This window comes from Peromyscus leucopus, chromosome 11 (assembly GCF_004664715.2).
Source record: "Peromyscus leucopus breed LL Stock chromosome 11, UCI_PerLeu_2.1, whole genome shotgun sequence".
NCBI lineage: Eukaryota > Metazoa > Chordata > Mammalia > Rodentia > Cricetidae > Peromyscus > Peromyscus leucopus.
This window is the reverse complement of record NC_051072.1, coordinates 30,144,174-30,161,691: the sequence shown is the minus strand read 5'-3', so window position 1 is coordinate 30,161,691 and position 17,518 is coordinate 30,144,174. Positions and strand designations below refer to the sequence as shown.

Sequence of the window (17,518 nt, the reverse complement as noted above, 5' to 3'; positions counted from 1 at the left end):
CAGTGTATTTATCACAGCCACAGAAAGGAAATTAGAACAACTAGTGAGAAAAAACAGCTAGAAAGTATCAAGCTGATATTGAAAAGACACATTAGACCACTTAACTCCAAGTCTTTGTTGACTACTGATTGGTATCAAAGACATGGAGTCACACTTGGTTTGTAATAAAATGCAGTAAGAAGTGTCTTAAACAGTATTCAAGAGATCAGTAAAATTTTAAAATTTGTGCTTGGATTCCACTGTAAATTTCTGATATTTGAAAATATTAGGTTGGTACCAATGGGTTAACTATTTAAAGTTATATGTGTGTATTTGATGCTGGGTATGGAACGAACCAGGCCTTGTGCATACTAGGTAAGCTGTCTACCACTGAACTATATCCTGAGACCAAATACTTCACTTTTTCTTTATATTACCAGTTACTAAATGAAGTCTTAAACTAATAATTGTTCTAAGATTGGTCTTCATTCTCACTAGTAAAACCAAGCTGATTGCTGGGTTTATCCTATGTCTTGAATTACTGAGAATGTGAAAGGTCATTTGGTCTTTACCAAATTAAGAAATATATGTCTCCTCGTGGAACACTGGTAATGATTCTCTTATTTGAGATTAATTTCTATCTGTAATTCTAAGTGAATTTCAAGGATCTCTGAAGGGACTGTAGCCAATAAACTAAATAGCTATCCTGCATTTGCTGAAAAGGAGGCCCGTCTATAACTGTGCCAGATAGCCCTGAAGTAGACTAATCATTAGGCCTATTCTGTCCTTCTTTGAAAGACAAGATCATTCTAGGAAAAGCAGATTCCTTCAAGCCTGGGTTGAAAGGCTGGTGATAAAAATGAATCCCCATTGCAATGAGTCAGCTTCATAGCCATGAGCAAAGCTTTTTTTTTTTTTTTTTTTTTTTTTTTTTTTTTTTTTTTTTTTTGGTTTTTCGCAACAGGGTTTCTCTGTGTAGCTTTTTGCCTTTCCTGGAACTCACTTGGTAGCCCAGGCTGGCCTCGAACTCTCAGAGATCCGCCTGCCTCTGCCTCCCAAGTGCTGGGATTAAAGGCATGCACCACCACTGCCCAGCAACATGAGCAAAGCTTTAAGGGTGACATACAGGCCTTTCATCCTTAGACTGTCGATATAAATAATCACTTCAGAATGTTATAAAAGATGTTAAAGTCTCCTAAATTCCCTTTTTACATTTCTACAGTCATAGTTAGAAGTAAAAAAAAAATCTAGCAATAATATCTTTAATAAAATATTCATTTTTATTTTATGTGTATGTATGTTTTTTATGCATGTGTGTGGTGCCCGTGGAAGCTAGAAGAAGGAATTTGGACCCTCTGGCCCTCTGTAAGAGTAGTCCATGCTTTTAACCACTGAACTGTTCTCAACCCCCTCTGATAATAATACTATTTCAAATCTTTAAAAAGCTGAGAAAGGAAATAATACATATGTAGCACATCCATCCCCAATTCATGTTTTGACAGTTATGTGGATGTCAAGAATCCCACACCTGTTATGCAGAAGAAAATCCTCTTCTCTCCACATCTATCAAAAGCTTTTGCGGGGGATGTTAACTTCTGCCTTTATTTGCGTCTCTTCCTGTTGTGGTTCAGCTTCCCTACACATGTTTCTGCCATGGCTTTCCTGCATCAAAGCTGCTGCCTGCCTCTGAGTTGTAATGTATAGAGCAGTGGGTGGTCCTTGAGCTAACAGAGCCAGCACCGACTGAAAATCAACATGCTGGAAAATCTAATTCCAGGGTCTCAGCCTAGACCTACAGAGTGAAAAAAAACCTAACTAACCTGTGTTTCAACGCGTCTTCCAGATGGTTGCTAGGCAGGTTTGGGTTTGGGAACCACTAGGGTAGGTTAGTTAGCGTGGTGCCACTACAACTGAGCTGACAGGACACAGATTTAATGCCCCCCCTCTCCCTAAAACACCACAGAACCACGTGAGCTATGAGCAGTTTGTCCCAAGTTACAAAAACAAAAAACAAAACAAAACAAAAAAACTAAGACTCCAAGACTGTAACTGACTTACCTGAATCACTTAGCTATCCAGTATCCAGGATGGAAAGCTGAGCTCTTTTGAGCTTTTACACCTCCTGCTAACTCACTCCTTCATTCTAAGTGTTCTTCCAAACTGCATGGCCGACAATGGGACCTGGCCATTCCCTTTAAAACATGGGGTGAGTAGAAAAATGAATTAAGGGAAGGAGAAGCTAACCAAAAATAACTAACTAAATAAAATTAGTAGCACACATATTATATTATTCTAGTTATACTCAATGTAGCGATTACTTAGATAGACATTCTTTCAAAAGAAGCCAAGCTAAATTGTAGAATTAACCAAATGTACTATCTCAGACAGGTCAAAAATGTGTTCTCATTGCTATTAATGCGAGATAAATTTTAGAGTGCCCACGCTCTAGTATTACAGATGTGACTCCAAGATAAATGACATTTTATTACCATTAAAACCCAGACAGGTTTAAATTGGTTGTACACTCAGAGACATTAATATGCCTAGCTCCCCTCCTTACTTAGACTACAATAATCCTTTTTGATCTCATTTTTTTTTTCTGTCAAACATTTATGGAGTATTTTGGTGACCTGTAACACCCGTGGTTATTGGTAACAGTTTTTTTACTCTAATGTCTCTGATCTTTTAGTATCATGTGATTATCAAAAAGAAAATAAACACAACAGGTAGAAAGAAAACAACACGAGATCCTGGCTTCAGATGTTCTGCTAGTCACCCTAAGGAGAGAAGCATGATGGAAACTGAGCTCAACTCCAACACAAATGCAACTGTACACCATGTAAGGAGTACAGGTTTATCTGACTCACCGTTCCAGAAGAGGGAACGCTCATGATCAAGATGTGGACATCGGGTAAAGCCTCCTTGTGGCATCAACATGACAGACAGCATCACATGATTAAGAAGAACAAGTTAGCTCGGGCCTCTTTGCTTATTTAGCCATGAATGCCACCATAGGAACCTACCTCACCCTCATGACTCTATCTAAGGCTTTGGTGTATTACCAATAGCAGTTCTATTCAGTAAAGCCAAACAGTGTAGAAAGAGAAGAAGCTTTAGGTCCAAACATCAAATCAACCATATTCAAAACAATATATGTTCACTAATTTATAATTAGTAATTTCTCCAAAGCTATTTTGTATGTAAAAGGGATAATGTTTAATTCTGATATATTTTGTTAAATTAATTGGGAATTTTAGTCATATATAAAAGTGTATGACATAAGAGGGTCCTTTATAACAGTCTTAGCTGTACTACACTGTTTTTTAAAAAATTTAAGGGAGCTGGAGCGATGGTTCAATGATTGAATACAAATATATTATTTTATTGTCTTCTGTTGACCAAAAATCAATATTGTTTAAATCAAGGAATCTACACCAAAAATAATTTTCAATATCATTTCAAAATTCTTCTATTTATATTAACCAATAGTTTAAGACTATTTAAAAGCTTTAAAATTTTTCACATTTACAATAATTAGTCAATACCTGATATCAAACACATCTTATAATTCACTAACATTTCCTATGAATTCATTTTGATGTTTTCTTTTACTTTTATTTTTTGTTATATTTAGATATGAACCTACTAATTTATTAACTCACAAGTATAACTACTATCAAAACCAAACAAAATTTTATTTCAGAAATGTCCCATTTTGCCTTGCACAGTCATTGATTCTTTTGTATCCTTTAAAGACTATGTATCAAGTATACAGAATGAGCATCACTGTGGTTATTATGATTCTTTAATGAAGATGAATTATGAAAGAGATGAGATCCAAAGTGGGAATTCTTAGGAGATGAAATGCATAGCCATGCAGGGTGTCTCATACTATTCACTGGGTCTACATAAGCCCTGATGTAGATAGTTTAAAAGTAATGGCTACCCAAGATTTCTTTCCATGTTAGCATATAATAGATCAGACTGGGACTCTACAACTCATGAGAAAGAGGGAGAGATTTAACTTTAAAAGATTAAAATTTCAATACCATTATGCTAAACATGATATATTCCAATATATTGATTAAGACTATCAAAGCACCTTGTATTATAATTGCCCTCAGATTTGGCAGTAGACATCTTTACCATGGAGCCATCTCTTTGGCTCTCAAAAGATTTTAGCAGCTTTTAATTTTTGAGTTAATTGTAGCATCATATAAGTTGCAAGAAATGCAGAGAGGTCCCATATACACTTTACTCACTCTTTATCGGGAGGTCTCTCAACTGGCATTGCATTTTATGTCGAAGTGGACACATACAAATTTAACAGCTGTTGATCTAATGAATATCAAAAAAAATTCTGAAGTTTCTTTCCAAAAATAATTGGAATAAGGCAAACTTGATAATTATAATTTTAACCAAAACAGGAAACTATAGATATTACATATGAAAAAGCAGAGATGCCCTACAGGCTTGGTTCTTTACAAAGAAGCATCCATAATCACAGATGCTTGCAATAAATGCAGTCATGACTGTGACCTAAGGCTTTCCTTTTTCTATTTTGAAAATATAGCAAACCTCTTTTAAAGAGATAGGGAAACTTATTCTGATATGAACATCAAATAATACACAGATATGGTAGAGCATCATGTGATGACCTTTAGATATATACATTTTAATATCTCAACTTAAAAATGATTAAAAGTAAATATTTTACATGCTTATCCAAGCCAGCTCTAAAGTAAAAAAAAAAAAAAAAAATGTTTGATCAGCCCTTTACATACTGAGCTCCCATTTGAGGTAAAACACAAAGAATTTAAGTGTATTTTAGTGAACCTGCTGTGTGCCATAAAGTCTCCAAAACAACCAGCGAAGGATTTGGTGATATAAATATCATGTTGTTTACTTTGTTCAGTGTAGTCTTATTGCCATAGCTCTCCCCTATTGCTTCTCCATCAGAATTTCTATTTTATTATTTGTGAATAATAATAACAGTAATAATAAAATCATTCTTCCTGCCTCTCTTATCTATCAGTTTCCTGTCTCAGTAGAATGCATGTGTTTACTAAAACTATGCACTCCCTCTTCTGCAGGAAAAGCAGCTTCAATATTTTTACATTACATAGGAATACTGCCTCCTGTCTAGTTGGTATTTTCTCCTTGTCACAAAGGTTATTAGATTTGCTTTTTCACCCTCTGAAACTCAGATGTCTTCCCATGTGGCACACCAACATCCTTGGGAGAATAGCATGCATGTTGTCATTTAATAAGAGCTTTTAGTGAATCATATTGCTAAAAGGTTCCTACAGAATCCCCCTGTAGGAAAGAGAAAGAGGGAAAAATGAAAATATTCAGAGGTGTGGGGAAAGGAAGTGTGAAAGCCCAGGACTGGGTGTATACAGCCATGACTGACCTAACTGTTGCTAGAGTTTTCCTGCCTGGCCCACAGTCAGGACAAATCTCTGTCATCTGCCAGTCCACAGTTGCTCAGACCCAACCAAGTAAACACAGAGACTTCTGTTGCTTACAAACTGTATGGCTGTGGCAGGCTTCTTGCTAACTGTTCTTATACCTTAAATTAATCTATTTCTATAAGTCTATACCTTGCCACGTGGCTCGTGGCTTACCGGCATCTTCACATGCTGCTTGTCATGGCGGTGGCTGGCAGTAACTCCTTCCACCTTCCTGTTCTTTTCTTTTCTCCTCTCTGTTAGTCCCACCTATACTTCCTGCTTAGCCACTGTCCAATCAGTGTTTTATTTATTGACCAATCAGAGTAATTTGACATACAGACCATCCTACAGCACCTAACAATCACCTTGTATATGACCTATATAACTTTATCTTCCATTTTCTAATGTATAACTGACAATGAGAATAATAATGCCTCCTTATGGAACAGTTATGGAAATTAAAGTAATGAACTACAAGAGAGTACTTTTTAAATATGCAAATAACTTTGTGTGTGTGTGTGTGTGTGTGTGTGTGTGTGTGTGTGTGTGTTGTATCCCAAGGACAACAGCCAGCATAGAGTGAGAGATACTGATGACCTAAACATTGTCCCAAATACACCTCCTAATCTGTCCTTGGTTTTTGTTTGCAAACACAATGAGATGCTGTGATAATGAGAATTCTGCTGTGTGAAGTCAAACACTTCCTCAACACATGGATAGAGGTTTTGTTTCATGTTATCTAGCACAAGTCTCTTTTTATGTCAACCTCTCTGTCAGAAAAGTCTAGCATTTCTACCAGCTTCTAGTAGACTAAACTGGGAAAGAAAAGGAGAAAAATTATTCATATCCTGAATACAAGCCACTTTTTTCTTAGAGAATGAAAAATATCTGAGAATGCACCTTATATACCACATTGAAGATAGTGCTTGTCATCTTAGGTGACACACAATATGTGGTCACTTAGGATTTCCTTCCAGATCAGCTGGCTAAGACAATGGAGGGTGGTATGATCTATGGCAAACTTCCACAGCCTCTTGAAGAAGTTTCAAAAGTCAGAGAGAAAAAAAAATTTGCTTCTAATCATAACTGAAGCCTTGACCTCTAGTCAAACTCTAATCATTTTGTGTGTATAGTCTCGCTTGTCTTCACAGCAAGATACTGAGAGAAATATTGTTATGTTGCCCACTTTTCAAAGTGGAGCAACTGGACAGCTTCTGTGGTCATTTCCCAATAGATGCAGAGCCGGGAGTCAAATACATATACCCCAGCTCCCAATGCCACATTCTCCTCACCATGCTGTTTACCAGCCCAAGAAAGCTCTATAAAAAAATAGTGAAATGAGTTTAGTTTGCTGTAGTCTTTGGTGGAAATGGGTGGGCTTTTTACATTCTATATATGCCAGATGCCTTTTCCAAAGCTGTTTACAAACTTTTCTGAAAATATCTTTATATGCGCCAAACTAAAAACCCTTTACTAGAGAATCTTGTTTGTTAGACACTACTTCCCTCCACTTCTCTTTCTATAAAAAGAAAATCCCTTAATGTGGAGTATTGTATCTGCTGTTGTAAGGCAATGTGGATCCTAGACAAGTCTCTCTATGCCTCAGCATGTCAACACATTGGTCAAAAATGAATTTATCAGTTAAATGCAGCCAAAGGATTTAGTTTATCTAAATGTGCTACAAAGAAAAAATAGTTTACCATTGTTTTTACAGATTGAGGTAAATCTGACATATCATTGACATATGCTGTGGATTTAATTTAATGCCACAGTACAGATGTGGGCTCTGATAAGTTTTTGTGAAATCTAGGCTAAGATGAGTAGAGTAGTTTCAATATTTATGGGGTTGAAAATGCAGAGGTTGCAAAGGAAGCATTTTAATTAAAACAACATTTGCCTGTGTATGTGCAGAGTAAAAATGGAGGGAAACCTCCCAAAGCCTTATTACTGGTTTGCTATACTCACTGGGGTTTTCAACATACTCACACAATTTTGACTTAGTTTGGCTACCCCATTATTTGCTTTTTGCTTTAAGGATAATACAAAATGCACTTAATCATTTCTTTTGATTTTTACCTTCTCCCAGCTAAGCACAGATGACTATTTACAACTTTCTTTGTAATTGTGTTTTAGGTATCCTAGAGATAACATCAGTGGAAATCGGAGTTGTTGCCGTCAAAGCCATTAACAGCAACTATTACTTAGCCATGAACAAGAAGGGGAAACTCTATGGCTCAGTAAGTAGCCAGCTTTTGTTTTCAAAACACATTGCACTAAGATAGTCCCAGAGTCTTGGATGGTTTCCTAGAGCAGACACTGAATGGCTTTGTTGTCATTTGGTCACTACTAAGAGGATTCACAGGGGGAGGGGGGCTGGTCACCAGCATCTCCAGGGCCAGCAAAGAAGCTTGATCTATAATCTACTGAGCTGTTTGCCCGTGAGTCTACTACAGTCAATCAGACTTTCACCAAAGCATCTAGATGAAGTAGCATGGGAACTGGTGACAACCTGGAGAATTACTTAAAACAAAAACTTGGATGGAATGGAACCTCATATATTATGGGCATCTTTCATAGGTGAAGAGAAAATTAGGGCTCAGATATTGCATATTTTTGTGAAAATCATAAACAGAGAAACATCAAGAGATTGAAGTTTTTCCAGGTTATTCAATGAACCCTAGAATTGTACTTACCTAGGTAATAGTCATTAATTATAATTATGCGTGAACATTATAGATGTTATGTAAAGACACAGGAGTATCTTCACAGTAGGGTATACTCTCTACAAAAATATAGTTAACAATATAGGACACGCTTTCAGTATGGTCCTCATGAGACCTTGGATAGATCAATACCTACAAGTGTTAAGTACTTTGAATATCACCTATTCAAACTCAAGTTGAATTCATTTAGACCATCTCTTAGACTACATTCTCACATAAAATAATAGTTATTTATAATTAAAATCACAATCATAACTGAAACAGAATAATATGCAGTATATCAATTATATTATTTAGATTTTTAGAAGACATGTTAGTTAAACTTATGGTTGTCTGCTACGCACCAGACACTGTTTGTCCTACCTCCTAAAGATGCTCAAGGAAGAAGGATAGAGTCACACATGGTGCTGCACAGCTATAATCACAGCACTTGGAAGGCTGAGGTAGAAAGATCACAAGGTCCATACTAACCTAAAATGTGCTGGAGAACCTGTCCCCAAACAAAGCAAACCAACTTCAAATATACAAGCATGTCTATGTAGATAGATAGATAGATAGATGATAGATAGATGGATAGATAGATAGATAGATAGATAGATAGATAGATAGACAGACAGACAGCTTTGACTTCAAGTATTTTACAACATATAAGGAAAATGTCAACAAATATGAAATAGCTACAGAACAATTAATTACTATAAAAGAAGATTATTAATAGTATGTGATAACATTAGCAGTCTACTTCAATCACTTAATCACCATTTGAAGGCTAATACAAGCTGCTCACTTGTTTCATAGTTTTAATCCAAAAACTGTACCAAAGGAATACTATATAAATTTAAATTTTTCTGAATTCTAATCTAGAGGAGAACATGGGATATAGCTATATAAAATTTTAATTGTATTTTTGGAGGGTATATAGTAATATCAATGGGCAGAGATGAAACATCTGACACAATTACTTTAAATAATTTCATTTTTTTCTACCAGATATTGTGCACTTTTACATTTTTCATAGCATCAAAAATAATTTGACTTTAAACATGCAAATAAATTTACTTTCTTGGTTAGCATAAGGGTCATTGGCAGTTCTTAAAGCTGAGTAAGCCTCAACATCAATGTGAGGAGTTGTTAAAAGACATAATGATGGGACCCAGGTAGGCTCAGCTTGTCTGATTCAGAGTTTAAGGCAGGGTACAAGAATTTATACATTTAGCGTGGTGTCAAGTGCTGAGAACTGAGACCCAGCAGTCTAGAAATGGCCTCCTTTTGTCTCTTCATATCAGGTCTGCTGTTAAGGGACAAGCCAGTCATACCAGGATAAATACTTGAAGTATGAGGTCCACAGGAATTTTAATTAAATTTCTTCATTGCATATTATTCCACCAAGGAGCCTAAAAAAGCAATAGAATATTTTTTAAAAATAGCTCCACTTAGGGCTTTAAATTCTTACCACTTTTTTGAAAATACTGTGTTTTCTTTTGCTTTTTATTAAACATGTTTGAGGGCCTGCCAGACAGCTCAGCAAGTTAATGTTCATGCCCCTGTGTCTGTCAGCCTGTGTTCACTCTCTGGAACTCAAAGGGCAGGAGAGAGACGACTCCCACAAGTTATCCTCTGGCTTCCACAGGCATGCCCCAGTACACGCGCGCGCGCCGCGCGCGCGCACGCACACACACACACACACACACACACACACACACATTTAAAATAGAGAGAGAGAGAGAAAGGAAAAAGGAAAAAATCTCCAAAGAAACAAACCACACACATACACACACACACCAAAAAAAAAAAAAAAAAAAAAAAAAATCACCACCAACACCAACAACAACAAAAAAAATCTGCTTATAATTTTTCTTTTAAAAATGTTATAGGCATAGAGAGGATGGGGGCTCAGAAGTTAAGAGAACTTGCTGTTCTTGCAGAGGACCCAAGTTCGGTTCCCAGCACCCACATGATGGGTCACAACTGTTCCAGGGGCTATAATGCTCTGCTAGACATGCAGGGACTATACAGAAAAACACACAGACAAAACATCCATACACATAAGATAAATCTTGTTTTAAAGTTAAAAAAAATCAAAATCTGTCTGAATCCAGGCAGTGGCCTGAATATTCATCCCCAGATACTGAAGGCTGAGAGAGGAGCAAAACTGGAGCCCACAGCCCACGAGCTCAAAGCTATTTTGACCAACAAAGAAAAATATCTTGGTCTTTTAAAAATATCAACTAATCTTGTCCAGGTTCCTTTGTGATCCACTGTTTCAGAGTCAGTACATAAGAGGATTGTGTGTATTTACATATTTTTTGAAGAGGTACTTGAATATACACATAGCCAAAGTCAATATAATTCAGAGGTAGAGCCAGCTAATGTAATTTAGCTTAAGAAACTAAATGTACGCAATTCATATTGTGAGGGAAGATTAAACCAATTTTATTGATAAAACATGCTCATTTTAAAATGGGGTATCAAGAAAGTAACAGCCCACTCCCAAATGAACTGTGACATTAAAATGTGCGATATTTTCTTATCATCTCCCCCATTTCCTTCTGTGCTGACACACCTCGTGTGCTGTGTAGATGCCTGCTCTCAAGTATCTCCTCTGTGAGTCTCTTCATTCACTCTGTCTGGACTCACTGCCGGGGTACCTCTGCAGTATCACCTTAAGCTCACTATCTGAAATGACCTTCGTCTGATATTTCTATCATCGGTGTGCTGGTTGCCAGTGAGCCTTCTATGAACAGGTTGTGACCTTCGGGAAGGTGATGTGAGCCATCTCTCCCACTCTACCCATAGCATCTAGATCCGCTCAGTTTCCAGAGCCCTGTGAAACACAAACGTCTCTATCCACCTCACAGCTCCCCGGTAGAAAACATGCTCCCTGCTTCTTGCCCATTCAGCAGCAGCTAAGTATCTAAAACGCATACTGTTAGAAATCCTGATTAGATACCTAGTATAAGCTCAATTTCAGTAGCCATTCTTCGAGCGTCCTATATTCCAAGTTCCCTCTCGAATGATAGAACTGAGCAAGTCTTGAAGATGAATTAGTACTGTCCTCAAGCACCACGATTTAAAAGTCAAATGTCGCAGATAAGCATGGAAAACCTAAAACCTTTCTTTAATCCCCCCAATTCACTTTGGAATCTTGTTTAGATATTTGTTTTAAGATACTTTTATTGACTCTTTAAGAATTTCATACACTGGATTTTTATCATATTCAAGACCAGATTCTTACCCTGTCTCCTTCAAGACACACCTCCACCTCCTTATCTTCTCCCTCCAGTTTGCTGCCATCTGTTTTGAAAATATCCATGGATTCAAATTTGTGCTGTTTACACATTCCTAGATGTGGGGTCATCCACTGGGGAATGGTAGACTGACCGGGACCCTAAAGAAAACTGGCACTTCTCCTTGAAGCCATTGCCTTCCATAGTGCCTCAGAGGTGGGGCCCATGACTCTTCCCTACCTTGTGCTAGAATGTCAGCTGTCTTGACCTTGTGCAATTCTATAGACAGCCACAGTTGCTGTGGGTTCTTGGGTGCCATGGTGGTGGTGGTCCTGTCATGTCCTTCAGTCACTGTTTTCTCCAACTCTCTTACCTCTGGGTCTTACAATCTTTCTCCCCACTCTTACATAATCATCCCTAAACCTTAGGGAGATGGGTGTGAATTATAGTCTACAGACATCTGTTCTCCACACTTTGACCAGTTGTGTTTCTGCACTAATCACCCTCCACTACAAAAAGAAACTTCTCTGATGAGTTCTAAAAGGTGTGCTAATCTACCAGTAAAGAGACAGAGATTTAGAGGGAAGTTTGATACTCTTTATTTATAAAAATAATAGCAGTAGGTTAATTCCTAGGGCCTGTGAGCTCCCCAACCACATATGTATAATCTAAACACTTAGAATGTAGAGGCAATTGGATCAGAAGTAAAGCTACATGGTGAGTTACCAGTCAGACTTTGCTATGTAAGAACTTTACCAAGTAAACCACATTCCCAATCCCCACACAAGGCATTTTCTTTATCTTAGCTTTAAAACATTCCTTGAGTTGATCTTTAGGTAGATAATGTTTATAAATGTGATGAGCCCACATTTCTGGTGATTCTATTTTTCCTATAGGATCTATATTGCACACTATGAAAGACAAGATATAACCCTATCCCCTGTAGCTGATCCATCATAAATATTGTTACTATGATATCTACTTCCTGACAATCATTCTAGGCACTTAAACCATGTTATATTCAAAGCCTGTCAACTTATGAAAGGGCCAGAAAAATGATGCTGTGGTGATTAATCAAAGATGAGTCATGCGTTTTCAAACACAGAATCTGTTTTGTGGTTAGGAATTTTGACTCTTCTGTTGTTGGCATGGTATATGAAGTGAGAAATTTATGTAAAAATGGCAGCTATAAACAAGACAATGGACTGTAGCTCATTAGATGGTTTACATAGTGTGGAATCCAGTATCATCATCATACAAATAAATAACAATGTTTTTCCTTTGCAGAAAGAATTTAACAATGACTGTAAGCTGAAAGAGAGGATAGAGGAAAATGGATACAATACCTATGCATCCTTTAACTGGCAACACAATGGCAGGCAAATGTATGTGGCATTGAATGGAAAAGGGGCTCCCCGGAGAGGACAAAAAACACGGAGGAAAAACACCTCTGCTCACTTCCTCCCGATGGTGGTCCACTCATAGAAGAAGGCACTGTTGGTGGACACAGTACAACCAAAGACTCTTTGGCCAGGAAGAGCTGGAGTTGGTATCCTCACAGAAGACTGTAGTGTAAAAGGCAAAGACCTATCACAGAGCTCAGCTTGCTTAAAGGAAGGAAGGCTTTGGAGGCTTTTGTACTCACTCCTGACATATGAAGTTCTTTTCATTAGCTCTGCGTCATGCCTTATACCCAAGACAGAGGCAAATCAAGTGGGATGGAAGTTATCCCCAAGTGAACAATGTTGTGGCTGGGTTTTTCTTTGTGTTTGTTTGTTTGTTTGTTTGTTTAAGTTTTTATTTTTGAACTTCTGAGATAGAACTTAAAGGACATGGAACAATCTGTTGAATGATCTTTGGGAAAGTTATTTATGGAATAATGAACACATATCAAAGACTTTCATTGCTCATTCAAGCCTGATGATTCAATGAGCAGTAAGACACGCAAGCATTTACTGGAAAGCACTTGGGTCATATCATATGCACAACCAAAGGAGATTTGGGTGTGGCACCATGGAAGAATTGGATCAGATTTACAAATATAAACACATTAGTGTGAAACTGTTCTAACAATACAAATAGTATGGTATGCTTGTGCATTCTGCCTTCATCCTTTACTATTTCTTTCTAAGTTATTTATTTAATAGGATGTTAAATATCTTTTGGGGTTTTAAAGAGTATCCTCAGTGCTGCCCTCTGATTTGCCTTCTCATTTTTTTTTTTTTTTTTTTTTTTGGCACCCTATGCATGTTCATGACAAAGTGTTTTAAAAACTTGGCAAACACTTCAGAAGTAAGAGATGAGCTCAAGGGAGCAGTACAAGTGCCCCATGTGCTATCAGTTGACTTAATTTGCACTTCTGCAAGAAGAACTGTCAGGGATGTCTATGGCGGGGTTCTGCTATAGCTTGAGGAACAGCTATTTGTCATCATTTGCCAATACACATCAGTCCTGAGGCTTCCTTACCTAAAAACATAGAAGGCCAAATTCTCTTCCATTGCCTTATTTCATCTCCATGAATATACAAAAAGAAGGAAAATGAATTGTTAGATTTTAGCCTAACCTTGTTTTTTTGTTTTGTTTTGTTTCATTTTGTTCATTTGGTTTTTTGTTTGTTTGATTGATTGATTTTGTTTTTGACTGATGATGGCTCACTATAGCTCACAGTGGCAATGATGGAAAGGTTATCTGCATAGACAAGATCCCTTTGAAAGTCCCACAGAATGCTTCCCCCCTAAAAGGAACCAAAAAGGAATTTCATATGAAGTGCAACTCTCCCAGGGGCTAAAACTGAGTAAATATATCCTGGTATATGTGTAACCACATACTGAAAACCATTCAAGCTGTATGATCTAGTCTTTACAAAACCAAATAAAGCTTGTTTTCTGTACATTTAAAGTCTTCTAGAAGGTTCCATAATATAACCACATCAAAATTCATTTTCTTAGAGCAGGTATAGAAAGCAGAACATAAGTGTACCACTCACTGTCACGTGTATTTCACTAAATAAACACATAAGCCTTATTTGCAGTGTCTGTAGTGATTTAAAAATGTAAACAAAAATATTATTTGTTCTAAATATTTCAAAGGATAATTTTAACACTATATTGATGCTGCAGTTTATCTTTTTATTTTAAAAGTCTTTTTATTTTTATTGTTTGGATACAGTATTTTGGTACAAACAAAAGACTCACCAAACGTTCTTTTTACTAAAAATTTAACCTCTACAAAGACTGGTGATTTGTGGACCTCTTCTAACTTATTTGTGCTGATGCTTAGCCAGTGCAAATCAATTATTTAAAATATTAAGTTAAAGGTTAATCAGTTATTTAAAAATCAGCTTTTTGAGAATGTTCCCACAGGGTAATCCAACAAAGATCATATTTTATGATTCTTTGAAAACCTGTTATTTCAAGAGAAATGCACAGAAGCACAGTGCTTTGGTTTATGGGTATATTTGCATTTTTATGGTATTTTTCTTTCAACTTGTTTTGTGACAAATGGGATTTTAAACATGTATACTTTTGTGGTTGGATTCTGTATGTTAAAATTGAATTGGCAACTGAGTCTGAGACCTCTAATGTGATGCATCTCTAGAAAAACTGGGTATCTCTTTTTTTCTTTTATTTTAAAATAATAATTATACCTGACACATGAACACAGACCACCCACAACCAAAATTAAATGTTTGGGGAGACAAACTATGGTATTCAATGACCAGAGTAACAGCAAATAGGGCAGACGCTGGATTCTTATTTCACATTGCCATTTAGATTACTAAAGAGACTACGTGTAAACAGTCATCATTATAGTACTCAAGACATTAAACAGCTTCTAGCAAAATATATCAAAGCTTGCAGAGTCCAAAAATAGAAAACATCTTTCCCCCTCCCCCACTCTACATCTTTCCCTGTATACATCCTAACAGAGATAAATACAGAAACCATTTGATAAAGAGTGAGGATTTTACTGCATTAAAAATTTGCATCTTTGTTTGATATTGATAGCCCCTTTTACTACTACTGAAAGAAAAGGAGTCCAGTCCTAAATGTTGTGTGTTTGAAAAAAAAAAATGAGGAGCTCTGCCTCTGTGGGAAGTGTGGGCGCTGGCCCCACCATGCTAAAGGGTGTCAGCCACAGATACCAGGCCGTGTGAGCGCTGGCTGGCACTGAGACTCCTGAAAGACAGAACCACTCCCTCCTCCTACCCCCTAAGAGGCTGAACAGTGTATATTATGTTACATTTAAATAAAGGCAATAAAATGCTGGGGAAAGAAAATAAAAATATTGTCTTTGTTTTCTCTCTCTCTCTCTCTCTCTCTCTCTCTCTTTTGTTATTTTATTAGCCTAAAACTCTACCTGGTAATGAGAGAATCTCTGGGGTTGTGTGCATGACAGGATGTGGTTAAATGCCCCACAGCCCCAAACAACAACAACAGAAAAAAAAATTACTCAAACATTTGTAAGGTTTCTTTAATGTTTTACATGTGTGAGTCGGCTGTCCTTACCCTAATAACAACCAAATGCTTTCAGTTTTCCTAACTATTCAGGTCCACCTAGTTTACACAGTGGATAAAGAAGAATGAATTGAAAACAAGGATGGCTTGTGCAACAATGAAAGGCTTTTGGAGGCAAGCCAGGAGCTGCAAAATCAGACTTCCAGGCGATGGAACAGACCAATGAATTTGATTTGAAAAGTAGGCAGAAAAAAAAAAAAATAATGATGCAAGTTGATTCCAGGGCCCAAGCAAGTTTGTGGACATATTTCTAGTAGATCAGTTTTGTGTAACATACTTCTAATAATTAGAATGCTGTTAATTATTGGTTTGAGTATTCAACAACGTAAACAACATTTTTCATATTAGGGAATTACTAGCTCTTAGTTTGTTTAAATAAAGATATATACATGGGAAGTTAGAAATATTTAAGAGATAATGACCTGCGCTTCAGAACGGCACATATGGATGCAAACAAATCCTGTGATAAGAGGCTGTCTACCTTGACAGATGAGACCTTTGCAATTTAAACTAAGGTATGGCCGGGCGTTGGTGGCGCACGCCTTTAATCCCAGCACTCGGGAGGCAGAGGCAGGCGGATCTCTGTGAGTTCGAGGCCAGCCTGGGCTACCAAGTGAGTTCCAGGAAAGGCGCAAAGCTACACAGAGAAACCCTGTCTCGAAAAACCAAAAAAAAAAAAAAAAAAAAAAAAAAAAATAAACTAAGGTATGAAAATGATTTGTCTTGGAAGGGTGCTGGGGGAAAAACTTCAGAACTCTTCCAGAATTGGAAAATAAAGCTCTAAGCACTTATTCCTCTCCTTCATTTCCTCTCAGCTGATTGACTGTAGATAGTCGAGGACCACTTGCTTCCAAGTTGTTTCTTTCCAACTCTAAAACCTCAAATTTTCTCTTCTCAAGATGAAAAACTGAAGCATCCTATGTATGACTCTTACTGCTCTATTTTGAATAAGTTATCAATTGACTTCAGGAGCAGTCTACTAGCGTGTCAAGGGATTTAGGCATTGTGAAGTGCCAGTCTTTATTCATGTGACCACAAAGAGACAGGGTACAGTTTTTAGATGTTCACACAAAGGAATGAAGAACTAGCCACTAAACTAAGGAGGAAAAGAGAAAGGAGAATAATAAAAAGGTAAAATAAAATTCAGAGGTAGGTAGGTCCAGAAACTGGATAATTTCTAGTTACGTGTGCTTAAAATAAACTATATCTTGTTCCCATATATTTTTAATCAATTCCAATCATCTGCCATTTATTTTTCCAAATGAGAGAGATATGAAGATCTTTCTCTTTTGTGCAGTTTTTAAATGAAAGTAATATGTTTGTTCTGTTTTAAGCCAAGAATAGGGTCCTGAATATAGCCAGGCTCTCCATCATTTTACACACCTTAGAGAAGGATCAGTGGAATGGATTACAAATTTGCAATGAAAAAGAAGCCAGTCCTTATAAGAAACATCACCTTGTATCATATTGATGCTGTAAATACTATTTTAAAATTCTCCCATGAACACGTGCTAGTGTTTTTGAGAAATCAGTGTACAAAAAAAAGTTGAATACACAATATCATTTATTGTTTTAATTGTAGAATAAAAATGGAAAAACTTATGTTACATCTTTTAATG

The 17,518-nt window shown here is 36.8% G+C and overlaps 1 protein-coding gene across 1 annotated transcript in view; it reads left to right on the top strand.

The window, feature by feature from the left end:
• Nucleotides 1-14,406, top strand: part of Fgf10 (fibroblast growth factor 10) — a 73,168-nt gene extending 58,762 nt beyond the window's left edge. The window contains exons 2-3 of the mRNA XM_028885376.2: nucleotides 7,566-7,669; nucleotides 12,670-14,406. Of these exons, the coding sequence (XP_028741209.1) occupies nucleotides 7,566-7,669; nucleotides 12,670-12,867 (302 nt within the window). The 3' untranslated portion in view covers nucleotides 12,868-14,406. The remainder of the gene's footprint in view (nucleotides 1-7,565; nucleotides 7,670-12,669) is intronic.
• The last annotated feature ends 3,112 nt before the right edge of the window (nucleotides 14,407-17,518 follow it).